This window comes from Oryx dammah, unplaced genomic scaffold (genome assembly GCF_014754425.2).
Source record: "Oryx dammah isolate SB20612 unplaced genomic scaffold, SCBI_Odam_1.1 HiC_scaffold_18, whole genome shotgun sequence".
Classification (NCBI taxonomy): Eukaryota; Metazoa; Chordata; class Mammalia; order Artiodactyla; family Bovidae; genus Oryx; species Oryx dammah.
Window position 1 is genome coordinate 55,896,682 of NW_024070202.1, and position 27,733 is coordinate 55,924,414.

General features: G+C 37.7%; 1 protein-coding gene across 1 annotated transcript in view; it reads left to right on the top strand.

The window, feature by feature from the left end:
- Positions 1-27,733, top strand: part of BMT2 (base methyltransferase of 25S rRNA 2 homolog) — a 78,362-nt gene that overhangs the window by 28,566 nt on the left and 22,063 nt on the right. Inside the window, exon 3 of the mRNA XM_040260156.1 lies at positions 892-1,062. Within this exon, the coding sequence (XP_040116090.1) occupies positions 892-1,062 (171 nt within the window). The remainder of the gene's footprint in view (positions 1-891; positions 1,063-27,733) is intronic.

Consider the following 27,733-nt stretch of genomic DNA (forward strand, 5'->3'; position numbering starts at 1 on the left):
ATGGTACCCTACTATATTCATCCTAAAATTGTATTGAGTATTAGTCACTCAGTCGTGTCCAACTCTTTACAACCCCTCGGATAGTAGCCCGCCACACTCCTCTGTTCATGGGATTCTCCAAGCAAGAACACTGGAGTGGGTTGCCATTTCCTTCTCAAATCGTATTAGGTATGAAGAAAATCATTTAATATTTAATGTTAATACCAGTCATTAGTGTCTGATTCTAGATAACAACCTGATATGGGCTTATATTTTCCAATATATCTTGAAAAATCTGCATTTTAATATTCATTTATATTATAAAAATTGGGACAAACAGTAATGGTCTCTTGATGGGTAGGAATAATTTCCAGGTATTATAAAAATCACTTATTATATTCAAACCTTTGTTCTTTCTGAATGTATATCTTTATAATATGATACTATTTTTACCTGAACTAGAATTTTATGCTCTTCTTTCTATGTTGGCAACCTGATCTTGTGCCTTTGTTTTTAAAAACTAGGAGGGATCTGAAAAACAGCTGTGCTACCAGCAGAGCTAGCTCAAAATTAACTGTGACTACTGTTCTTTTTGAATGTGCGTTATCTAAGCTCTTCTAGAGGAACTATGTTTTAGCTAAGAATAAAGTTGAGCAAAACATATAGGTATTGTGCTTCTGAAAAAACACTGCTAATTTATTAAACATAATCTATGATCATGCTTTGTTGTATGGTAATTTAAAAAATTTGAAAGTGCTACAGGTACTCAAACTTAACCTCTATGTGACATTTTTAAAATATGAAACTATAATTTGAAATTTTCCCATTTTTATTAATAAAGGGTAATATTTGTCCATTTTTATTTTATATCCATACCTATTGTTTAAAATATAACTTTATTTTGCATTGTAGTGTGTGCAGAGAATATTTCCAAAATGGTGGGAAGAGAAAAGCACTTGAAAAAGATGAGAAAAGAGCTATACTCGGCACTAAGACCACTCCAGCCTTAAATACACATGAATCTTCTAAACTTGAAGGTCATTTAACCAACCTCAGCTTTACAAACCCTGAATTTATAACTGAGTAAGTATATCTGTGTTAATAATGTAAAATAATGGTTTAAAACAGGTAGTGGGCAGTTTGCTTCTCTGGTAGTGTTAGTTTGAGAAATGTAAATCTGTAATACCATTACATAGGAAAGTAGCATAAACTTTTAAGGGACATCTGGGAAACTAATAGTTCCATAGCATAGATTGGTCTTACTAAAACTGAGAAAGAATCATTCATTAAATGTTATAATAATTATATTTATGGTAATACAAAATATAAAAACAGCAAAATCCAATTAAATTAAATTTAAAGTGGCTGTCCACTAACAAAGAAATCACAAATAAAGAATTGATAGAAGATGATGATGATGACTTTTCCAGTAGTCATGTATGGATGTGAGAGCTGGACTGTGAAGAAGGCTGAGCACTGAAGAATTGGTGCTTTTGAACTGTGGTGTTGGAGAAGACTCTTGAGAGTCCCTTGGACTGCAAGGAGATCCAACTAGTCCATTCTGAAGGAGATCAGCCCTGGGATTTCTTTGGAAGGAATGATGCTAAAGCTGAAGCTCCTGTACTTTGGCCACCTCATGAGAAGAGTTGACTCATTGGAAAAGACTCTGATGCTGGAAGGGATTGGGGGCAGGAGGAGAAGGGGACGACAGAGGATGAGATGGCTGGATGGCATCATGGACTCGATGGACGTGAGTCTGAGTGAACTCTGCGAGTTGGTGATGGACAGGGAGGCCTGGCGTGCTGTGATTCATGGGGTTGCAAAGAGTCGGACACGATGAGCGACTGAACTGAACTGAACTGATGGTGATGATGATGATGACGATTGGGCTTCTGTGGTGGTTCAGCTGGTAAAGAATCTGCCTGCAGTGCAGGAGACCCAGGTTCCATTCCTGGGTTGGGAAGATGCCCTAGAGAAGGGAATGTCTACCCACTCCAGTATTCTTGCCTGGAGAATTCCATGGACAGGAGAGCCTGGCAGGCCACAAGTCCATGGAGTTGCAAAGGGTTGGACATGATTGAGTGACTAACACATAGATTATTAATATAATTAATTGCCATTATTTTATTGTCAATATAAAAACCTGCCTGCTGGTAATACATATGTTTATAGGTACAAATTTTATTTAATAAATACATGAGTATTTTCCCAGTTTTATTGAGATATTATCGACATATAGGGGCTTCCCTGGTGGCTCAATGGTAGAGAGTCCACCTGCAATGCAGGAGAAATGTGGGTTCAAGCCCTGGGTCTGCGAGATCCCCTGGAAAAGGAAAAAGCAACCAACTCCAGTATTTTTGCCTGGGAAATCCCACGGACAGAGGAGCCTGGCAGGCTACAGTCCATGATGTCGCAAGAGTCAGACATGACTTAGCGAGTAAGCCACCACCACCAGTCGACATAGAACATTGTTTAAGACATACAACAAAATGATTTAATATGTATATAATGTCAAAAGATTACCACAGTGAGTTTAGTTAACCATACCTCACCTCACCTAATTACCCTTTTTTCCTTATGAGAACTTTTATTAATACCAGTTATCAAATATTCAATATAGTATTGTTAACTATAGTCAGCAGGCTGGACATTATATCTCCAGAACTTAATTAGAAATACCTTTCACCCAATCTCCTACCTTCAAATCCCTAGCTCTGACAATCACAAATCTGATTTCTGTTCCTATCAGTTTGATTTTCTTTGATTCTCCATAGAAGATCATATAGTATTTGTCTTTTCATGTCTGACTTCACTTAGTGTAATGATCAAGGTCCATCTGTATTCTGAAAATGGCAAGATCTCCCCCTTTTTTATGACTAAATAGTATTTCACTGTGTATTCAATGTAATTAATTACTAATAGTATTAAAATTATTTATATATTGTAGTATCAGAATAAGTTTGTGGAATCAAGTAATATTTTATTACTCCCTTAGAATAATTCTAGAAACATTCCTGACAGACACTGAAGGCTAACCATGGAAATTAAATTAGATTCTTAAAACAGTTACACACCTGTGATTTAATAACATTTCCTTTGGTTATTTTGATTTTATACCATGTTGAAATATCTAGTTGGGTATTTTTTTTTTTTTTTTTTGGCTTAGTCACTCAGTCGTGTCTGATTCTTTGTGATCCCCTGGACTGTTGCCCACCAGGCTCCTCTGTCCATGGGGATTCTCCAGACAAGAATACTGGAGGGGATTGCCATGCCCTCCTCCAGGGGATCTTCTCAACTCCGGGATTGGACCCAGGTCTCCCACACTGCAGGTGGATTCTTTACCATCTGAGCCACCAGGAAAGCCCAGTTAGATATAAACAGTTTCACTAAAAAATTAACATATGTTTGATTAATTCTGTAGGAAAAGATCTTTACCTTTATTCAAAGGTTACTACAAAGCTTATAAAGCATAATGAGTTGCTAAACAGCTTATACCTCAAGTATTCATTCTTAAGTATTTAAAAAATATTGACCAGTGTAAGAAATTATAGGGACTTCTCTCGTGGTCCAGTGGTTATGTCTTTGCGCTTCCAGCACAAGGGACATGGGTTCAATCCCTGGTTGGGGAACTAAGATCCCACATTCCACATGATGTGACAAAAAAAAAAGAGAGAGAGAGAAAGAAATTATATAGTTACACAACTACCAAAAAACCAGGTACATATGGAAAGTATGAATCTTAGCATTTTTATATGGTTCTTTATTACAGGCTCTGTTTCATTGTTGAGATAACCCTGTTTGTTACATCATTGTCATATTTTCCTTTAATTCTTTAAATATGGTTTCTTTGAATTTTTTGAGCATTTCTATAATAGCTGATTTGAGGTCTTAGCTAAATGCAGCATTTGGGCTCACTCAGAATCTTTCTATTTACTGCCGTTATTCTAGAATTTGGATTACACTTTCCTATTTTTCCTGCATATCTCATCACTTTTTGTTGAAAACTGTCCAATATATTTTTGATCATTTGTTATAGGAACTCTTGTTTGGATTTTTCCCTCAGGGAAGATGGGTAGTGATGTTTCTTTTAGTAGTCTTCCTGCACTTAGTTTGTGGGATCTGTTTCCCTGGTGGTTTGTACCTTACTATTTTTAATTTTTTAGGCTGGTTTGCTAGGGTTGCAACTGTGTCTAGACAGATTAGGGATCAATGATAAGTCAGAAGTTGTGCTCAAACACCTCTCTAAACCTGTGAGGCCTCCAACCTTTGCCAGTGGATGTGTGTTGATTTGGGAGTACATTTAAAATTAAGGCAGTTTTCAAGTCTGCCTCACCTTTTGCTTTCTGTCAGGTCCTCAAGGGTCTCCCTTACACGTACATGTTCATTTAGCCTCCCAACCAGCCAAGGCTATGTGAAGAGTTTCTGCAGCCCTTCTGTGTCTCTCTCATTTCCAGAATCTTTGTGGAATTTCTAAATTTCTGACCAGCCTTCCAGTCTACAGTTCAGGCCAACCAAAACTGCAACCTGAAGCTAGCATAGCTGCTTACATTCCCTGTTTGTTCCTTACCAAGTTTGTTACTTAATTCTGTGTGTGTTTTTCACTGTTTACTCAAAATCCCTTTAACCCTTTCCAGAAGTGAAGTTGCTTTTTTTCACAGCCAGCCCTATCCTCAAATAATTTCCATACCAACTGAGCAAAGGGTGAAGGTAATGAGAGTGGCTTCAGGCAAAGGCACCACAAATCCCCACTATTGTTAACCAAGATTCAGCTAGTTTTCATGAATTAACACTTAACAACATGTTTGTGTATGTTTGAGCCCTCAAATGGTTGTTTTTCATGATTGTGTTCTTTGTTATAGTTGTTTCTTGAAGAGTGTATTTGCCAGCCTCTCCCTTGCCATAGTCAAATTTCAGTCTCTGGTTTAATTTTAAAGGAAAAAGAGTAGTTTTAAGTATTTAAAAAGAAATATGATTGTTTATACGTCATTGTTTAACTATTAATGTCATTGTTTAACTATTGATTGTTTAATATTGAAGCTAAGCATTGAAACATCTTTGCCTAAGATGGCTACGTTTAGATTTTCTTCATTCTAGAAACTATTTCATACAGCATCTGGCCCCAGTATGTTCAAGTATATTTATTCTTCCTATTCCTCTTACTCTTACTGCAGCCTGTATTCTAGTATTGTGGAACTATTTAAATTTCCCTAGTGGTATATGCTTGGTCTCACTGGCAGTTGCAAGTGCAGTATATCCTTTTTCTGATCAACTATTGCTATATTACATTAGGATATATTTGAAATATCTTCCCTTTCAGAATTTAACTTGAACTTCTCAAAAGAATTGATACTCTGGTACCAAAAGCAAACCTTTTTATAGCTCTATTACAGTACTTCTCAGGTTGTATTAAAGTAATTATTTTTCTGACTACAAATTAAATAGTATGAAAATGTGGAAAAATTATTACTCAATTCTGGTTACATTTAGGTATATTTCTTTCCAGTCCTTTTAATAGGCCTCATTTCTTACACAATAGAGACCATATGAGTTCAGTTCAGTCGCTCAGTCGTGTCCGACTCTTTGCGACCCCATGAATCGCAGCACGCCAGGCCTCCCTGTTCATCACCATCTCCCGGAGTTCGCTCAGACTCATGTCCATCGACTCTGTGATCTCATCCTCGGTCGTCCCTTTCTCCTCCTGCCCCCAATCCCTCCCAGCATCAGAGTCTTTTCCAATGAGTCAACTCTTCTCATGAGGTGGCCAAAGTACTGGAGCTTCAGCTTTAGCATCATTCCTTCCAAAGAAATCCCAGGGCTGATCTCCTTCAGAATGGACTGGCTGGATCTCCTTTCAGTGCAAGGGACTCTCAAGAGTCTTCTCCAACACAGTTCAAAAGCATCAATTCTTTGTCACTCAGCCTTCTTCACAGTCCAACTCTCACATCCATACATGACCACTGGAAAAACCATAGCCTTGACTAGATGGACCTTAGTTGGCAAAGTAATGTCTCTGCTTTTGAATATGCTATCTAGGTTGGTCATAAGTTTTCTTCCAAGGAGTAAGCGTCTTTTAATTTCATGGCTGCAGTCACCATCTGCAGTGATTTTGGAGCCCCCAAAAATAAAGTCTGACACTGTTTCCCCATCTATTTCCCATGAAGTGATGGGACCAGATGCCATGATCTTCGTTTTCTGAATGTTGAGCTTTAAGCCAACTCTTTCGCTCTCCTCTTTCACTTTCATATAGTATAAAAATTTTTATGTAAACTGCTCTTCCTATGCTATTGAAACAATCATTCTGCATTATATTTTATCATAAATAATTTACCACTATATGCATCTAAATATAAAGTGATTCTCAATACAAAATAATACTCAGTTTTCCCAAAGAGAATCTCTGCTCTCTTATACATAACACTTTCAGAGAGGTAGATGAATTAGTCAAAGGTCAGATGTTTATTTATAGATATTATTATAGGATGATATGTGCTTATTGCTATCTGAATCTGTTTGACTTGTGAACAATGAGAGCTCGAAGGGCCCAAAATGTTTGTAGACTATCTAATTAGCATATGTGTCAAATAAAAAGTCACAGTAGAAATTTTTAAATATTGATACTTTGGACTAAATGAAAATGCATCTTATCGCAATTGAAGAGCTCTAGTGAAGGCAGGCTTAGAGGGAAATTTTTAACATTGAATGCATATATTAGAAAAGAAGAAAGATGTAAAATCAGTAATATAAGCTTCTACCTTAGGAAACTAGGAAAACAAAACCAAATTAGATCTAAAGTAAGAGGAAAAGAAATAATGAAAATTAGAACAGAAATTAATGAAATCTGAAAGAAAACAGGGAAACCACAGAGAAAATCAGTGGAACCAAAAGCTGGTTCTTTGAAGGGCAGTAAAACTGGTAAACCTCTGGTCAAACTAACCAAGAAAAAAGGACAAATTACTAATATTAGAAAATAAAAGAAAGCAATCACTACTGATACCATGGATGGTAAAAGGATAATACAGGAATATTATAAATAACTATGCCCACAAATTTGATAACTTAGATGAAATGGATATGACTGTACATATAAAAATGATGACCAAAAATTCTTTTTGGAGGGCTTCTTAAACTAAATGTGCTTCCTTGGTAAGATATAAAGCATTCCCCCCAAATTCTGTTGAACTCAGTTTATAAGATTTTTATTATAGTTCTTTATATTATGCCCTCAATAGATAGTAAATTAAAGATTTACTATCTAAAACAGTTTATTATCTTAGTAATTAGAATTGAATTTAATTTGATCTAATATAAAGCTAGTTAGACTTATGTAGAATTACAGAAAAGTAATTTAGAAAATAGGGTCTTCGATGTTTTAACTAACAATTTACCATCTTCTAATGAGTTACTGCTGCTGCTGCTGCTAAGTCACTTCAGTCCTGTCCGACTCTGCAACCCCATAGATGGCAGCCCACCAGGCTCTCCCGTCCCTGGGATTCTCCAGGCAAGAACACTGGAGTGAGTTGCCATGTCCTTCTCCAGGGCATGAAAGTGAAAAGTGAAAGGGAAGTCACTCAGTCGTGTCCAACCCTCAGCGATCCCATGGACTGCAGCCTTCCAGGCTCCTCCGTCCATGGGATTTTCCAGGCAGGATTACTGGAGTGGGTTGCCATTGCCTTCTCCGAATGAGCTACTTAAAGCTAGTAAAACTCATCCTAAAATATCAGTGAATGTTATTCACTTTAAAGGATTGGCAGCTGCTAAGTCACTTCAGTCATGTCCGACTCTGTGCGACCCCATAGACGGCAGCCCACCAGGCTCCCCCGTCCCTGGGATTCTCCAGGCAAGAACACTGGAGTGGGTTGCCATTTCCTTCTCCAATGCATGAAAGTGAAAAGTCAAAGTGAAGTCACTCAGTTGTGTCTGACCCTCAGCGACCCCATGGACTGCAGCCTACCAGGCTTCTCCATCCATGGGATTTTCCAGGCAAGAATACTGGAGTGGGGTGCCATTGCCTTCTCCAAGGGTTGGCAGAGGCATGTCCTATTACCTGTTTTATAATTCTTAATGATAATTTAGTGGTTATTAACAATCAACCTCTTCTATTTCTTCTCTTTATCTTTTAAAAAAAAAAGTCTTCATCTTAATACATGTACTATATAAGGACGTGTCCTTTTATCAGTCCATTTCTTGTCCATTCTTAATATTAGATTGGTGTAAAAGTAATTGTGGTTTTGCATTGTTGAACTTTGTTGTGTGATATTGGAATACATTCTTAAATAAATGTGGTTATTTTATATGTCATTTTAATTCACATTTCTCACTTTATGTTTTTTTGCTAATGACTTATTACTTGCTGTTTATTTTATATTTATTTTAGACTAGGGAAATGATGTTAGACAAAAAGCAAATTCCAGTGATTTTCTTGTTAGAGTTCAAAATGGGTTGTAAAGCAGTGGAGACAACTCGCAACATCAACAGCGCATTTGGCCCAGGAACTGCTAACGAACAAATATACAGTGCAGTGGTGGTTCAAGAAGTTTTGCAAAGGAGATGACAGCCTTGAAGATGAGAAGCAAAGTGGTCATCTGCTGGAAATTGACAGCAACCAATTGAGAGGATCATCAAAGCTGATCTTAGAAGTACATGAGAAGTTGCCAAAGAACTCAGTGTCAACCTTTCTACAGTCATTCCTCATTTGAAGCAAATTGGAAATGTGAAAAAGCTTGATAACTGGGTGCCTCATGGGCTGACTGCAAATCATAAAAGTTGTCATTTTGAAGTGTCATCTTCTCTTATTTTGTGCAACAACAATGATTATTGTGACATGCAATGAAAAGTGGATTTTATGCAATAACTGACAACAACCAGCTCAGTCATCAGACCAAGAAGAAGCTCCAAATCCCTTCCCAAAGCTAAACTTGCACCAAAAAAAATCAGGGTCACTTGTAGTGGTCTCCTGCCCATGTGACTCACTACAGCTTTTTGAATCCCAGTGAAACAATTACATCTGAGAAGTGTGTTCAGCAAATCAATGAGATGCACCAAAAACTGCAAAGTTGACAGCCACCTTTGGTCAACAAAAAGGGCCCCATTCTTCTCCATGACCATGCCCAACCACCTGACAACAACCAGTGCTTCAAAAGTTGAACAAATCAGACTGTGAAGTTTTGCCTCATCCTCCATATTCACCTGATCTCTCGTCAGCTAACTACCACTTCTTCAACCATCTCAACAACTTTTTGCAGGGAACATGCTTCCAGAACCAGCAGAATGCTTTCCAAGAGTTCATTGAATCCCAGAGGACAGATTTTTATGTTGTAGGAACAAACTTATTTCTCACTGGCAAAAATTAGTTCACTATAATTGTTCCTCTTTTGATTAATAATGATGTGTTTGAGCCTAGTTATAATGATCTAAAATTCACAGTCCAAAAGCACAATTACTTTTTCATCCAAAGGCACAATTACTTTTTCACCAACCTAATAGCAGCACATCCCCTTTTTTCCCTTTTAAATGTGGTTCCTGTGTTCTCTACTCTTCATTTTCATATCATCCTTTGGCAGCTTAATTTACTTCCATGATTTTGGTTACCATGTATATGATGATGATACCAAATCTGTATTTCCAGATCAGAGCTCTGATCTGATCTTCACATATCTAGCTGCCTGCTAAACTTCTCTGGTTGTATTTTTGCCTGTGAGATACCTGTATATCATGAGCAAGCTAATATTCTCCCCTTTTCTACTGAATCACCCAAATTTGTTCCTCTTCCAGTATTCCCTGGTTCATTAAATGTGTCTGTATGCCAAAGCTCGAAACTTAAAGATTTATTCTTGACTCCTTCCCTGTCTCACTTTGCACATCTAGTATCACCAAGTCCTGTTATAGTTTCCAAGTTATCAATATCATTTCAGTCTGTCTGCCCCTCTGTGTCCTCTTCTCCCACCAGGACAATTACAATAGACTCTTATTTCAAGTTTTACTGCAATTCATTCTCCACAGTTCAACCTGAGAATTTTATCTGAAACATAAACCTGATGCTCACTTGGCAAACTCTCCTGACCATTCAGGGATTTTCTTTTGCTCTGAGATAAAATGCAGGTTCCTTAGCATGACATAAAAAATCCTTCATTATTGACCTTTGCATCCCTCATTTCCTTAGTACCTTTTCTTTTTAACTATATGACTCGATAATACTGATCTTCCTTTTATTCATATAAAATTCTAGCTTCTGCCTGGTATTTTTCCTCCCTCTTACAAGCCAGCATTTAACCCCTTCAACCTGCATAATTTCCTTTTAATCCTTACATAGTCTTAAACATTCAACACTCTGAGGAAGAACTTCCTTTACTCCTAGGTTCGGTATCATCAACAAAGCTACATACTTCTCTAACTAACAGCAGATCTCAAAATATGATCCATGGATCTCTAGAAGTCTCTGAAGCCCTTTTGGGTAGGTCTGTGAGTTCGAAGTATTTCATGTTAATATTAAAATAGTATTTGCCTTTTTTACAATGTTGTTATTTGTACTGATAGTTTAGAAGCAGTGGTAGATAAAATTACTGGCATCTAGGCAGTGAAACTAAGTTATATTAAATAGTCATTGTATTCTTCATCATGAACCCACAATTTTTTTTAAAAAAGGCCAGTTTCAATTTAAGATTGTTGGTGATGAGACAATAAAAATTATAAATTGTATTCAGTGTAACTCTTGAGTAATTATCTATTATGTCATATGATGAAATGGGAAGTACACAAAAGGCAAACTAAAACATCATGGCATGATTAGCTATTATCTATTTAACCAGATTTGCAACAACAACAACAAAAAATGTTAAACAATGTCACTTTTCTCATTAACATTTTTATTTTGGAAAGAATTTTTTTTCAAAAATATTATGTATGTTAACCTATGATGATTTTTATTTTTGCTGTTTTTTAAATAAAAATTTTTTTCTCAAGCTTGTTTTTATATAGTAAATATCAGTTGATATAACCTGTATGAACAAAAGTTCTTTGAGATCTTTAGTAACTCTTAAGAGTGGAAAGGAATTCTGAGACCAAAAAGTTTGAAAACCCCTGCTCCAACACATTATATTTTTCTTATTCTGTTTATGGTTTATCTTTCCTCTTAGACCACACTTTGTAAACCCTGTGAAGGTAAGGTCCACATCTGCCTTGCAGCTCAGCTCCTAGCATAGTGCCAACACATACAAGGTCCTCAATAGATACTTGTTAAGTTAAATAAGTGAATTCAACAGGATATATTTATTATTATTATCTTGCATATTATTGAAAATATGAGTCTCAGGCAAAGAAAATATTTTAAAAATCAGAAAATAGATACAGAAATTTAATCTGCATCTGGGATTATTTTGATTGTTGGAAGTACATATCATCTGGATATACAGAATATCACCTGAATCAGTCTCGAGAAAAACTGCATAGTAGAAGGAGAGAAAGGAAGAGAGAAACCTCAGTTATGGAACTTTAGGTAGTGCTTATGTATAATAGGAATGAAAAGGAAACTATAATGAACATAATAGTTCAGTATGGATTATCCAATTAAAGATAATCATTAATTGGACACAGATTGAGAAGATGTTCTTCTCTAAAGAGAACCATGGTAGCAAGTGAAAAGGTTAAGATAGGATAATGTCTTTTGGGAAATTCAGGAGTTTCCCCAAATGACTACAACACATATATTATATTTGTTAAGTCTATAAATTTTTTTTATTATCTTGAATCACCTAAGTAGAATTTAACTGAATTTATTTTTAATGCTAATACAACAGCATTAACTAAATTAGAGAATGGAGAGATGCTGGCAATTGGCTAAAGTTAAGGAACAGAAGGCATATGTATATATATAGAATTGAGTGGGTTGAAGAATAAATTGTGTTGTTTTTGCTGCAGTTTTAAATCATCACCCCCTTCTTATCTCCAGGAAAATCACTTTCTTAATAAAAATCCCCTCTATAGTACTTCTCCAGAAGAAATGCTTTACTTGAAAGCTTTGTTCTTATCCCCCCTCCTTTTGTAGATGAGTCTTTCTGGTCCAGAATTTTTAAAATCACTCATGACACTCAGAGAATGGATTTTTCGTTAGTTAATGCCATCTTTTCTAGTTAACTAGAATAACTTGCTCTTTTGGTATTCAATCTTGGAAAACATTTACTAATTTTTTTTTTCATTTTTTTCATTTAATAATTTTATATGGAGTGTTGGAGGGTGATGGTACTTATGTTTTCTTTGCCATTTTTAAATCACTTGCATTTTGCTAAGTGTAACTCATTCTTTGTCATAGCATTTTGATATGAAAGTGTCAAAATATTGCTGTGGTAAGTCATGGTTAAGGATACTACTCTGCATATTTTAACTGTTAAACATATAATAGTGATTTTCAGAGATTTCAGATAAAGTACATTTCATGATAAGATATATTGAACATAGTTGGAGTCTTCATTGTCTTATTTAGAAGCATCATAGCCAGTTATCAAGAGGGAAAGTCGAGACAAATTTTATTTTAACTGGTGGAATGTTTAACCTTCAATTTACACTGTAATTTTTATTTTGTTACACACAGTCTGAAAGTCTGTATTTGAAAGGCAAAACTAGTGACGAGTAGGGTGAAGTGTAAAGTAGCCCCAGCAACCAACACTTAAGCAGGTATATTTTCAGTCATTCAAAAAAGTAATATTTACTAAATGCTTCTGTATTTCTAACTCTATGCTAGATACATGGAAAAGTAAGGTTTTAAAAAATATAGCATAATACCAAGGGGGGTAAATATATGTAAAAGTAGTAGGTGGCTTAGTTTACTTCTTTAACTCATATTTCTGTATTTATTACTCTTGGTTGTTTACTTGGTAGTTTAAAAGTATAGGGTGTTCCCAGAGCAAAGCCATTGTTTTTCATGTCTTATTTTTAAATATTAACAGTATTAAGTCACCAAAGTAGTTGGCTTATTTGCATTTTAATTTAAATTCAGTTCTTTTTTGCTGAGTATAAGAAAAACAGATATTGTGCTTTTCAGAATCAGTATACTCTGTTTTATGATTTGTCCAAGGAGGAGTGTTAATTTTTTTTTTCCAAGTTTTGGTACATCAAAATATACACAGGAGCAAGGGAAAAGAGGTGGGACAGATTTAATTTCACTTCGACTCTCGGTGTGCTCAATGGCATTGGACCTGTAGACACTTAGAAACTCTTTGTGGGCAGGTAATTCCTTTTCAAAAGAATCAAGTGGATTCATATGAGAAAGTTGGAAAATTGGAAGAGATCTTTCATTCCCATTCCCTTAAAAAATAAGATTATTATACCTCATGTTTTAATCAGCATTGGTGATAATATATTTCCAGTATGTTTTACATGTACTTTAGTAATTATAAAATTGAGTACACAGTTTAATTTTAGCTTTTCTGTTGTTTGCATGCCCAGTAAGTATGAAACTGGGAGGTTGAAAATTCACAGCTTTAAGCAGGTTTAGTGAATTTTATCTTTGTCCCCATTGTACTAAGACTGATAACTAAGCTCCCTATCACAGTATTATTTTAATTTTTCAGTTATTTTCATGAAGACAATACAATAAGTGGTATAACTGATAATGGCATGTGCAGGGGAAAACATGAATCCCAGTTTTTAAATACCTTCATCTTATGTTATTTAACAGTTTCCCTACTTTGCTTACACTCTCATTCTTTTGAGAAAGTATAGCTGTAATATTGTTTGAAAGCATATTTAAGAGGGGGAAACAAAAGTATCGGTAAATTAGAAGACTGCTGTTAAGTGAAACAAAGGAAATATAAAATTCTTCTGAGATCTAGTACTTAGGCCTAGACAGGATTTATGGTGAAGAAGAGGGTTAGTGTCTTTGACTTTCTAAACCTTCTACCATGAAGCTTATGGGGAAGCTGCTGTTTAAAAGAGAGAAAATAGGAGCTGAAACTCTGTAATCAATAAACAACTGCCTTCTTGAGTTTCAGCCCACTCCTGCCTGACCACTTCTGTTTTACCAGGCAATAGCTATGGTAGCCATAGGCTGTTGGTCACTGGAGGGCATGGCTTTTCCCTGATGCTCAGCCATTTCCTTGCTTCACTTGGCCCATGGAAACTGCCTGCCCATGCAAACTGCCTACCCATGGATCTGCCATAGACAGAGCTGGAATCTTTAGATTAGTCCCAGTGTTAAACAGAGTTCTGAATATTTCCTTGCACCAAATTTAATAACACATTGTTACTATGCTTATTCTTACTATACTGATAATAGCCAAATTAGTCATATTGAGAACGGTATGTGGAGGAGTGAACAGATAACCTCAGTTCCCAAATCATATATTATTTATGATGTTTTTTGAAGTGGTAGTCAAGAGTTCGACACGACTGAGCAACTGAACTGAACTGAACTGAGTCCTCATGTAGTACTGTATATTTATTGTGTATATTTCCTATTCTCAGTTCAGCTTTACTTATAGAAAGCCATGTGAAAATAATTTGTGATATTTTATTAATAGAGCAGTTACCTAAATTATATTCCTGCTGTGTAAATTTAAGGTCAGTAACTTTGCCTTATAACTATATCATTAGTACCTATGAAATACCTGGCATACAGTAATTAGTATATATTTGAATAAGTGAAAGAAAAATATGGGAACAATTGAGTAATATGATATAGAAAGTATGAGAATAATTGCTTTACTTCTGGAGAATATTTTAAAATTAAGAGTGTGGTCTTAAGAACATGACCATAGATGAAAATGAACCTCCGATGGAAGCCTTCTTTGAAATATGTAAGTTGTTGAAGAACCTTAGCCAGCTGGATTCTTTTCTACCTCAGTTTGCCAATGCAGTGTTTTTTAGCCTTCAAAGAAACATTGTTACCTATGTTAACTTTAATCTAAACCAGTAGCAGTAGAGGTCATAGCATAGACCTTTTAAACTATAAATATGAATGTAGAATAGTAAGGTATTTCAGAATGACATTGTCTACCTCACACAATTTCTAAGCTTCTAGGCAATGTTTATTTGTGTTAAGGACTGCTAAGAGGGAAAACCTGTTCTTCCCAGGATCTGGGTACTTTTATGATTAGCTCTAGATTGAATACATATTCCCAAAGGTAGAACTGGTTTTGAAAACCCAAGAAAGTCTGTATATTTGACAGAATTCACAGTAAATTAATCTACTCTATCATAAAATCAGAAGAGAACTTGTGTCTGTGTCTAAAAGCCAGGTTTTCTTTAGGCTTTAATAATAGTTGAGAACTTCAAGAAAGGATTAGAGAATTGTAAAAGAATTAAGTTAATCACTTTAGTAACTTGTCCAAGGGTCATTATAATAATCTTCCTAACCATTATAATTTTCCAAACCATGTACTAGTGAGTACTTCAGGAGGGCAGATGTTCAAATTCTGTTATTCTCTGCTTTAACTCGGGGGCTTAACACAGTAACCTTGCACATAAATTGAAAAGAAAGTGCTAGTCGCTCAGTCATATCTGACTATTTGCAATCCCAGGGACTGTCGTCTGCCAGGCTGCTTTGTCCATAGGATTTCCCAGGCAAAAATACTGGAATGAGTTGCCGTTTCTTTTTCCAGGGCATCTTCCCAACTCACATAAAGTGAAAGTGAAAAGTGGAGTCACTCAGTTTTGTCCGACTCTTTGCAGCCTACCAGGCTCCTCTGTCCATGGGATTTTCCAGGCAAGAGTACTGGAGTGAGTTGCAAACACAGTAAATCAATGAATGAATGAATTCTCTTAAAAGAGACACAGAAGAACTGTACAAAAAAGATCTTCATGACCTGGATAATCACGATGGTGTGATCACTCATCTAGAGCCAGACATCCTGGAATGTGAAGTCAAGTGGGCCTTAGAAAGCATCACTACGAACAAAGCTAGTGGCAGTGATGTAATTCCAGTGGAGCTATTTCAGATCCTGAAAGATGATGCTGTGAAAGTGATGCACTCAATATGCCAGCAAATTTGGAAAACTCAGCAGTGGCCACAGGACTGGAAAGGTCAGTTTTCATTCCAATCCCAAAGAAAGGCAATGACAAAGAATGCTCAAACTACTGCACAATTGCACTCATCTCACACACTAGCAAAGTAATGCTCAAAATTCTCCAAGCCAGGCTTCAACAATATGTGAACCGTGAACTCCCTGATGTTCAAGCTGGTTTTAGAAAAGGCAGAGGAACCAGAGATCAAATGGCCAACATCCTCTGGATCATGGAAAAAGCAAGAGAGTTCCAGAAAAACATCTGTTTCTGCTTTATTGACTATGCCAAAGCCTTTGACTCTGTGGATCACAATAAACTGTGGAAAATTGTGAAAGAGATGGGAATACCAGACCACCTGACCTGCCTCTTGAGAAATCTGTATGCAGGTCAGGAAGCAACAGTTAGAACTGGACATGGAACAACAGACTGGTTCCAGATAGGAAAAGGAGTACATCAAGGCTGTATATTGTCACCCTGCTTATTTAACTTCTATGCAGAGTACATCATGAGAAACGCTGGACTGGAAGAAACACAAGCTGAAATCAAGATTCCCAGGAGAAAGCTCAATAAGCTCAGATATGCAGATGACACCACCCTTATGGCAGAAAGTGAAGAGGAGCTGAAAAGCCTCTTGATGAAAGTGAAAGAGGAGAGTGAAAAAGTTGGCTTAAAGCTCAACATTCAGAAAACGAAGATCATGGCATCTGGTCCCATCACTTCATGGGAAATAGATGGGGAAACAGTGGAAACAGTGTCAGACTTTATTTTTGGGGGCTCCAAAATCGCTGCAGGTGGTGATTACAGCCATGAAATTAAAAGACGCTTACTCCTTGGAAGAAAAGTTATGACCAACCTAGATAGCATATTCAAAAGCAGAGACATTACTTTGCCGACTAAGGTTTGTCTAGTCAAGGCTATGGTTTTTCCAGTGGTCATGTATGGATGTGAGAGTTGGACTGTGAAGAAGGCTGAGCACCGAAGAATTGATGCTTTTGAACTGTGTTGGAGAAGACTCTTGAGAGTCCCTTGGACTGCAAGGAGATCTAACCAGTCCATTCTGAAGATCAACCCTGGGATTTCTTTGGAAGGCATGATGCTAAAGCTGAAACTCCAGTACTTTGGCCACCTCATGCAAAGAGTTGACTCATTGGAAAAGACTGATGCTGGAAGGGATGGGGGGCAGGAGGAGAAGGGGTCGACAGAGGATGAGATGGCTGGATGGCATCACTGACTCGATGGACATGAATCTGAGTGAACTCCGGGAGTTGGTGATGGACAGGGAGGCCTGGCCTGCTGCGATTCATTGGGTCGCAAAGAGTCGGACACGACTGAGCGACTGAATTGAACTGAACTAAAAGAGACCATAAAATGAATTTTAACCAAAACCCCAGATAGTGCCAATCTCATGATTAAGTTATCTGTGACTTTAGAACAAAGTTACCGCAGATAGTGCCAATCTCATGATTAAGTTATCTGTGACTTTAGAACAAAGAAAACTTAATTGAGGTTAGAATAGGGAAATTTGTAGTACTTTGTTTCCTTTATTTTCTTATTATCCCTACAATATATTTTCAGTTCTGTGTACTATTGAGTACTTGATGTTGGCCCACAGTATCTAGAGTAGGATAAATACAACATTACGGGTGATCTTAATGAGAAAAACAAAGGATTAAAATGTTAGAAGCAGACTAAGAAAAGGCTTTTAAAAGGGGGGCTCAGGTGGTGTAGGGGTTGTGTGTGATACTTTATATCTTGAGAAAACAGTGAGAATCAGATATCTCTATCTACTCTTTGGCTTCTTACTCTGGTTAATAAGAGACAATGTATCTAGTTTAACCCACTTGAGTTTAACCACTCTGAACAAAGATGAGATCAGTTCAAGTAATTGCCGTGGAAGGAGGCCTTCATACACAAAAATGAAAAAGAGGAAATAACGGGGAGAATTTTTCAAAGCATAGTAGATTAGAAACCTTAAGAAAACAGAAGAGTCTGTTATGTAATAACAAAATGTGACACTGGGAGAAAAGACAACTATCTTAGAGGAAAACAAATAATTCTAGAAACAGGCAATTTTTTTGTAGGAATAGAGTCCTATATATCTATAAAAATGATGAACAGTCATGATGAATATCTCTCATGTCAAGAAAAGGTATTAAGTCATTTTTAAGAAGACAGGTGAGAGTATAGTAACTCTTAAAGGATTCCCATTACATATAAAGTGTATTCTCACCCAAGCACTAGACCCTTGCCTTTAAAGAAAATTTTGAGTTGTTATAAAATTTTGAGTTGTTAAAAAATGAAGGTTAATCACTTAGGACAAGGTCATGAGTGAATATAAATCTGCATTTCAATTAACTTTATTTATAATTTTGAATTTTTCTAATCTTGCCAGATCTGATTGAGTAATTTCTTTTGCTTCAATCTAGCTGAAAATGTTTTTACTAGAAATAGAAGTGTCAGATCTGTTGTGCTGTGTTGTTTCTAACTCCCTTGCATTCACATTTTTAGAGTATCTTAAACCTTTGGGTTTCTTTGCCAGGAACCTTGATAAGCTTCTCTTTCATGAGGTTTAGTTTGATTAAGACCAATAATTCAGTCTATCTGTTGACTCATGTGGGAGCAAGGAAACTCAGTATGTTGTGGTATGCTGCTAGGGAACAGTTAGTAGGGATATGCCACTGCTATTTCTCTGTGTTTTGAAATTCCTTCTTATCTCTTCATCATTTCACGTAGGGTAGGATTCTGTTGGGAAGTGTGTATTAGTGTTCTCCAGAGGAATAGAACTAATACAGTGTGTGGGAGTGTATATACAGAGACAGACAGATGTATTTTAAGGAATTGGCACACATGATTGTAGGGGTTGACAGGTCTAAAATCTGCAAGATGTTGTACCTTGAGTCTAAAAGTAGTCTGAAGGAGGCAAAAATCCCTCTCCCTCCAGCAATCTCAGTCTTTTTCTGGTAATGTTACTGATCAATTGACCAAGACAAGATTATCTGGGTGGGTCTAATCTAATTACATGAGCCCTTAAAAACAAATAACTTTTTCCAAATGCAACAGAAGAGAAGAGGGACAGAGTGTCTCAAGAGGATTTGAAGCATAAGAAGAATAAATGTGCTATTGTTGGCATTGAAAATGGGGTGGGCCATGAGCCATGGTGTACAGGTAGCCTCTAGAAGCTGACCAGTCAGCAAAAAAACAGTCCTGCATCCACATGGAACTGATTTCTGCCAACAACCTGAATAAGCCTAGAAGTGGATTCTCCCCTCACAAAACTCTTAAATAAGAGCCTAGTTCTGCTGAAACCTTAATTTCAGCTTTATCACACCCAGAGCAGAGTACCAGCCAAGAATGCCTGAACTTCTACAAAATTAGGTTGTATTTTTAAATTAACTTTGTGGTAGTTTATTACATAATAATAGAAAACTAATACATATGATTAGCTGGTTTTTAGAATGCGGACCTACAATTATAGTAAATATTTCCATAGCATGTTTATTTTATGCATGGACAACTGTTAAGTTGTATCCACACTGGTACTTCCTTCTGTGGGAGACACAGTGGGCATAATTGTTAAAAACTCAGACTACACATCAGATTTTAATTCCATCTGAAATCACTTAACTAGCAAATGACCTTCAATATGTATTTAACTTCTCTAAGCCTCATTCCCCTTATCTGTAAAATGAGAGTAATAGTACCTATACTTAAGAATTTTTGGACAAGGCAATGGCAACCCACTCCAGTACTCTTGCCTGGAGAATCCCAGGGACAGAGGAGCCTAGTGGGCTGCCGTCTATGGGGTTGCAGAGAGTCAGACACGACTGAAGCGACTTAGCGTTAAGAATTTTACATTACTGATATAGTGGTCATTGTTATATGATGACAGTGATCACCATGATGGCAACACAAAAAATGTTGTCAATAAGGGCAGCAATCCAGGCATTCACGTGAAGCCATGGCTGAGATCTTTTCACTTACTTCTTCATAAGCCTGCTGTGATCTCTGTATATGGATTTTCTGGGTTATCCTTTCAGGTTTTTTCATATGGTTTGCTTAAAAACTAGATATCCATGCCTTTCTTATGAATTCCTTATCTCCAGTCTCAAAGTTTTGTTTTCCCAAGAAATTCTGTAAAATGAGTAAGACATAATTTAAAAACGGGTTTGTCAACAAAATAAATTAGGACATTAAAGCTGAGTTTTTTAATTAGAGAGCTATTATATGGTTACATGCCTGTAGCTCTTCAAAAGAGAGACTATATTTTCATTTGACCTATCGACAAAAAAGCATCTTCTGAGACTATTTTGTGAAATGCACTTTGGGAAAAACTGTCCCTTCAGATAAAAATCATTAACTTCCTGAGCTAACACTTTTCTTTATTAAAGCCTGACTTCATCTACATAGTGCAGATTGTTTAGCCTATAAACAACCTTTACACACACACTTAATCTCCTTCTAGTACATTTTTTTTGTTCTTTACTACCTAAGTGTGAAGGAGAAGCTATTGTCTGGTTTTACATATGCCATCAAAATCAATAATGTTTAAGAATCATTTCAAGGATTTATGATACATATAGAAATGAAACAGACTATATGAAATGCTAAGAGCAAGTTGCTAAATGCTGGACTTCCCTGGTAGCTTAGATTGTAAATAATTTGTTTGCAATGTGGGAGACCCAGGTTCAATCCTGGCTTTGGGTATTCTCTAAATATTAATAAATGATAATAAACCACACCATCAATCAGAATCAGAAGTTTTCTGTTTTAACAATTTTTTCTGCTTTTCCTTGAAGAAATGATTAAGACAGGAAGATGGGTGGAACTAAAGGATTTTTAATGTGATCCAGGGTATCTAGTAATAAATTTTACCCACTTATTTGTTATCTATCACCCCTAAAAGTTGGATTGTAAAAAAATTTCTCATATATATGATTGTCATGAATTCAGAGTGACAGTGCTATTTTACATACTAACTCTCAATAGTGCATTTTCTTCTTTTCTTTCTCCTGAAGAAGATACTGTATGGAAATCTAATTTCTCATTCCTCTATATCAAACCAGTAGGGTAATAAGCAAGGCCTGAATTATTGATTTCAACATTTTAGCCATAGAATATTTTCTTCAGAGGACACTTTGTGGTGCAGGCAAAAGGTATAGCAGTCATCACCACCCAATATCTCCACGTCTGTCTTTGTTGGCCCTTGAATAGACTCTGGAAAATACCGATGGCTTTGAAGAGAGCACTTTGAAAACCTGTTTAAAACTGTATACTTGGGTAAATATTGCCAGATTTTCTTATGTAACAAGCAAAACATTTTACTTAGAGTTTATAGCTCCCTCCTAAAATGTCTTGAGGTGTTAAAGATTCTGTTGTTGACACTGGCAGCATGCCAGACAGAAAATTTGGTAGGAAATAAAATCCAGTATTTTCCTTATTAAGCTCCTTAACCAACAAGATGGGAATTGAGGGGGAGGGAATAAAGAAATATGATCTTTTACTATAACTATTTTGAAAAAGAGAACAAAAGCAATATTAAGTAAAACTCAACACAAGAAATTTAAATAGAAAGTTATCATTTGAACAGCCTAGGTAGACAGGAGTAAAGAAATACAGTCTTTTACTATAACTGATTTAGAAAAGAGAACAAAGGCAGTATTGAGTAAAAATCAACATAGGAAAGAACTTTAAATAGAAAGTTATCGTATGAATAGCCTATACATTTTTACATACAAGATTTTTACTTAACACTTTTGAGAAACTGTAAGTGAAGTTGAAGACTGAATTCTTAAATTTTAAAATATTTCCAAATAATGCAGTTTTAAGGTTCTCTGCATAAATCTATCTAAAACAAAGTGAAAATTTACTGAGGAATGTAAATGAACATTTGAAAGACGCGATAAAATGTAGAGAAACCATAACAAACTTTCTAACCAAACTTTGTCTTTTAATCAGTATGTTTTATCACTTTACAGAATGTAAATGAAGAGGGTTCCTATATACTGAAACTAGAAACCAGTCTAACTGTATTTCAATTAGCTGTACTGTAGAAAACCAGTTGTTTCCTGACTGATCAGACTGTTTATCTGTTCTATAGATTTTCCTGGTCAGAAAAACTAATATCTTCTAAATATTTACCTTGCCAACATTAGTAAATTCAGCCATTTCTTTCTGTTTTGTTTCTCATAAGGCATAATGACTTTGTTTTTCCTCAGTCTCTTTGGAATCACATTTGGCGTGTCTAAAAAAGGCTTGCTTTCTTACACCCTAGTGCACATTTAGAAAAATGTGTTGAAATGCCTCAGAGTCTGTCTCCAGAGAACACTAACACGTTCCAGCAGTGCTGCCGTAGACCACAAAATTGATTACAACTGTTTAATGAAGTTACAGAGCCTATATCATATTTCTTTTCAACGTTCTTAATGATGGCAAATTGTATATTGTGGTTGAATTTGATGTTTATTTTCAGAGAGATGTTTCAGTAGAAAGTGATATAGCTGTAATAAGTCCTAGGTTTCAATGGAAAGAGAGAGAAAGCATGAAAAGTATAATCTGAGAAAGGCTATCTGAGTCATAGGTGTCTTGGAAGAGAATTTAAAGAGCACATTCTAACAAAGAATGCTAAACTCAGAGAGGTGTTCACAGATGCTATCTATTAATCTAACCCATATCCTGACTGTGTATATAAATACTAAGTACTCTAAACTGAAATGAAAAATAGTTATACTTTAATAGTATAGTTCACGGGTATGGAACTGTCAGGCAAATATATTCTCCTCGGTTCTGTCTTGTCTCAACAAAAATTTGAAGGGATGGACGTTAGAGCCCTCGGCATGTCATAGCTCTCAGACAGACCATGTTATAGCTCTCAGGCCTTGAACAGACCTTGTTATAACTCTCTTAGACAGATCAGTGTTACAACTCCATGTTACAGCTCAATTTTATTTAGAAAATAGCAGGAAAATACATCCTCGAGGCGTGAGGGCATGCCAACCAAAAGACATGAAGAAAGGAGGGAGCCCTGGCCCTTCCACTCCTCTTTTTACATGTTTTTCCCTCCCCCCTCAGCCTGCCCTATGTAAATTGGGCTAGCCAGGAGTGCTGTTTGTTCTCCCTGAGGTCCTCTCTCCAGTCCTCAGACCTTCCTTTGTTCTATTTTCACGGGCTTTTCCCTTTCTTGTCTTTTAGCCACCACCATTCTGGACTCCTGTTTCCTATTCTAACCTAACAGAACCATGTCTATTTTAATCATCAATGTCCGGAAATTTTTTATAGGCAACTGAGGCAGTTTTCTGGAAAGAAAGAGGAGAGGAGACAAAAAAAAGTATCTCCTTGATACCTTTTCTGTTCCCATGAAGACCAACTGTGCTTCTTCAAGTTGAATTCCATGAGGCATCTTTTCATATTTAAGATAAATTTGCCTTTTACTTAAGCTAGTTTAAGTGCTTTTCTGTTCCTTGCCACTAAAATGTACCAGACCAAGACAGTGATTCTATAAAACTTTGTCTTCATCATCACTGCATAAATATGGAAACTCAAGATAATCCAAGCAGAGTCTGTGAACCACCCTGAATAATAGCAAAGTGTGACTTGTGTATCATATATGTATTGTTTTCTAGGGGGAAATGGCCATAAATTTAATCAGATACTCAAAGAAGTATATTACCCAAAAAATTAAGAACTGCTGGTAGACAGTCTCAAGCAGAGGTATCCTAAGTGACAAGAGTCCCTTTCCATTCTACCTCCAGTGAAAGACTTTGGTTCATTAGAATTGTATCTGACAGAGTGCCATAATTATGACAGTTTTTATCCTATATATGACACATCGAAAAAAGTGCCCCTTAGAGCTTTGCTGCTGTTAGATGTCCATTAACAATCTGACAGAATAGATTTTCATCAAATTTAGACCTCAAGAGAATTCACTAGATAGTAGTTTTTTTACGTCTTCAGTTCAGTTCAGTCGCTCAGTCGTGTCCGACTCTTTGCGACCCCATGAATCGCAGCAAACCAGGCCTCCCTGTTCATCACCATCTCCCGGAGTTCACCCAGACTCACATCCATCGAGTCCGTGATGCCATCCAGCCATCTCATCCTCGGTCATCCCCTTTTCCTCCTGCCCCCAATTCTTCCCAGCATCAGAGTCTTTTCCAGTGAGTCAACTCATGAGGTGGCCAAAGTATTGGAGCTTCAGCTTTAGCATCATTCCTTCCAAAGAAATCCCAGGGCTGATCTCCTTCAGAATGGACTGGTTGGATATCCTTGCAGTCCAAGGGACTCTCAAGAGTCTTCTCCAACACCACACTTCAAAAGCATCAATTCTTCGGCACTCATCCTCCTTCACAGTCCAACTCTCACATCCATACATGACCACTGGAAAAACCATAGCCTTGACTAGACGGACCTTAGTCGGCAAAGTAATGTCTCTGCTTTTGAATATACTATCTAGGTTGGTCATAACTTTTCTTCCAAGGAGTAAGCGTCTTTTAATTTCATGGCTGCAATCACCATCTGCAGTGATTTTGGAACCCAAAAAAATAAAGTCTGACACTGTTTCCACTGTTTCCCCATCTATTTCCCATGAAGTGATGGGACCAGATGCCATGATCTTCGTTTTCTGAATGTTGAGCTTTAAGCCAACTTTTTCACTCTCCTCTTTGACTGTCATCAAGAGGCTTTTCAGCTCCTCTTCACTTTCTGCCATAAGGGTGGTGTCATCTGCATATCTGAGGTTATTGATATCTCTCCCAGCAATCTTGATTCCAGCTTGTGTTTCTTCCAGCCCAGCGTTTCTCATGATGTACTCTGCATAGAAGTTAAATAAGCAGGGTGACAATATACAGCCTTGACATCCTCCTTTTCCTATTTGGAACCAGTCTGTTGTTCCATGTCCAGTTCTAACTGTTGCTTCCTGACCTGCATACAGATTTCTCAAGAGGCAGGTCAGGTGGTCTGGTATTCCCATCTCTTTCAGAATTTTCCAGAGTTTATTGTGATCCACACAGTCAAAGGCTTTGGCATAGTCAATAAAGCAGAAATAGATGTTTTTCTGGAACTCTCTTGCTTTTTCCGTGATCCAGAGGATGTTGGCAACTTGATCTCTGGTTCCTCTGCCTTTTCTAAAACCAGCTTGAACATCAGGGAGTTCATGGTTCACGTATTGCTGAAGCCTGGCTTGGAGAATTTTGAGCATTAGTTTACTAGCATGTGAGATGAGTTCAACTATGCAGTAGTTTGAGCATTCTTTGGCATTGCCTTTCTTTGGGATTGGAATGAAAACTGACCTTTTCCAGTCCTGTGGCCACTGCTGAGTTTTCCAAATTTGCTGGCATCTTGAGTGCATCACTTTCACAGCATCATCTTTCAGGATTTGAAATAGCTCCACTGGAATTCCATCACCTCTGCTAGCTTTGTTCGTAGTGATGCTTTCTAAGGCCCACCTGACTTCACTTTCCAAGATGTCTGGCTCTAGATTAGTGATCACATCATTATGATTATCTGGGTCGTGAAGATCATTTTTGTACAGTTCTTCCATGTATTCTGGCCACCTCTTAATATCTTCTGCTTCTGTTAGGTCCATACCATTTCTGACCTTTATCAAGCCCATCCTTGCATGAAATGTTCCCTTGGTATCTAATTTTCTTGAAGAGATCTCTAGTCTTTCCCATTCTGTTCTTTTCCTCTATTTCTTTGCATTGATCGCTGAAGAAGGCTTTCTTATCTCTTCTTGCTATTCTTTGAAACTGTGCATTCAGGCGCTTATATCTTTCCTTTTCTTTGTTTTTCGCCTCTCTTCTTTTCACAGCTATTTGTAAGGCCTCCCCAGGCAGCCATTTTGCTTTTTTGCATTTCTTTTCCATGGGGATGGTCTTGATCCCTGTCTCCTGTACAATGTCATGAACCTCCATCCATAGTTCATCAGGCACTCTATCTATCAGATCTAGGCCCTTAAATCTATTTCTCACTTCCACTGTATAATCATAAGGGATTTGATTTAAGCCATACCTGAATGGTCTAGCGGTTTCCCCTATTTTCTTCAATTTGAGTCTGAATTTGGCAGTAAGGAGTTCATGATCTGAGCCACAGTCAGCTCCTGGTCTTGTTTTTGTTGACTGTATAGAGCTTCTCCATCTTTGGCTGCATAGAATATAATCAATCTGATTTTAGTGTTGACCATCTGTTGATGTCCATGTGTAGAGTCTTCTCTTGTGTTGTTGGAAGAGGGTGTTTGCTATGACCAGTACATTTTCTTGGCAAAACTCTATTAGTCTTTGCCCAGCTTCATTCCGCATTCCAAGGCCAAATTTGCCTGTTACTCCAGGTGTTTCTTGACTTCCTACTTTTGCATTCCAGTCCCCTATAATGAAAAGGATATCTTTTTGGGGTATTAGTTCTAAAAGATCTTGTAGGTCTTCATAAAACCGTTCAACTTCAGCTTCTTCAGCATTACTGGTTGAGGCATAGACAAGGATATTGTGATATTGAATGGTTTGCCTTGGAGACAAACAGAGATCATTCTGTTGTTTTTGAGATTGCATCCAAGTACTGCATTTTGGACTCTTGTTGACCATGATGGCTACTCCATTTCTTCTGAGGGATTGCTGCCTGCAGTAGTAGATATAATGGTCATCTGAGTTAAATTCACCCATTCTACTCCATTTTAGTTTGCTGATTCCTAGAATGTCAACGTTCACCCTTGCCATCTCTTGTTTGACCACTTCCAATTTGCCTTGATTCATGGACCTGACATTCCAGGTTCCTATGCAATATTGCTCTTTACAGCATTGGATCTTGCTTCTATCACCAGTCACATCCACAACTGGGTATTGTTTTTGCTTTGCCTCCATCCCTTCATTCTTTCTGGAGTTATTTCTCCACTGATCTCCAGTAGCATATTGGGCACCTACTGACCTGGGGAGTTCCTCTTTCAGTATCCTATCATTTTGCCTTTTCATATTGTTCATGGGGTTCTCAAGGCAAAAATACTGAAGTGGTTTGCCATTCCCTTCTCCAGTGGACCACGCTCTGTCAGACCTCTCCACCATGACCCGCCCATCTTGGGTTGCCCCGCAGGCATGGCTTGGTTTCATTGAGTTAGACAAGGCTGTGGTCCTAGTGTGATTAGATTGACTAGTTTTCTATGAGTATGGTTTCAGTGTGTCTGCCCTCAGTGTGTCTGCCCTCTGATGCCCTCTCGCAATACCTACCATCTTACTGGGTTTCTCTTACCTTGGGCATTGGGTAGCTCTTCACGGCTGCTCCAGCAAAGCACAGCCGCTGCTCCTTACCTTGGACGAGGGGTATCTCCTTACCGCCGCCGTTCCTGACCTTCAACGTGGGATAGCTCCTCTAGGCCCTCAGCCACCGCTCCTGGGGATGCTCCTCCAGTCTGCAAGCCCTGGCCTCAGGCGTGGATGGCTCCTCCCAGCTGCTGCCCCTGGTCTCGGGCTCGGGGTGGCTCCTCAGGGTCACCGCCCCTGACCTTGGATGCGGGGTGTCTCCTCCTGGCTGCCCCTGACCTTGGACACAGGATAGCTCTTCCTGGCCGCCACCCCAGACCTTGGATGCAGGGTTTCTCCTCCCAGCCGCCCCTGACCTCAGACGCAGAGTAGCTCCTCCCGGCCGCCGCACCTGACCTTGGACGCGGGGTAGCTCCTCCCGGCCGTCACTGACCTCGGACCCAGTGTAGCTCCTTTCGGCTGCCGCCCCTGACCTCGGATGCAAGGTAGCTCCTCTCCGCCGCGCTTAGTGCGCCGGCGCTCGC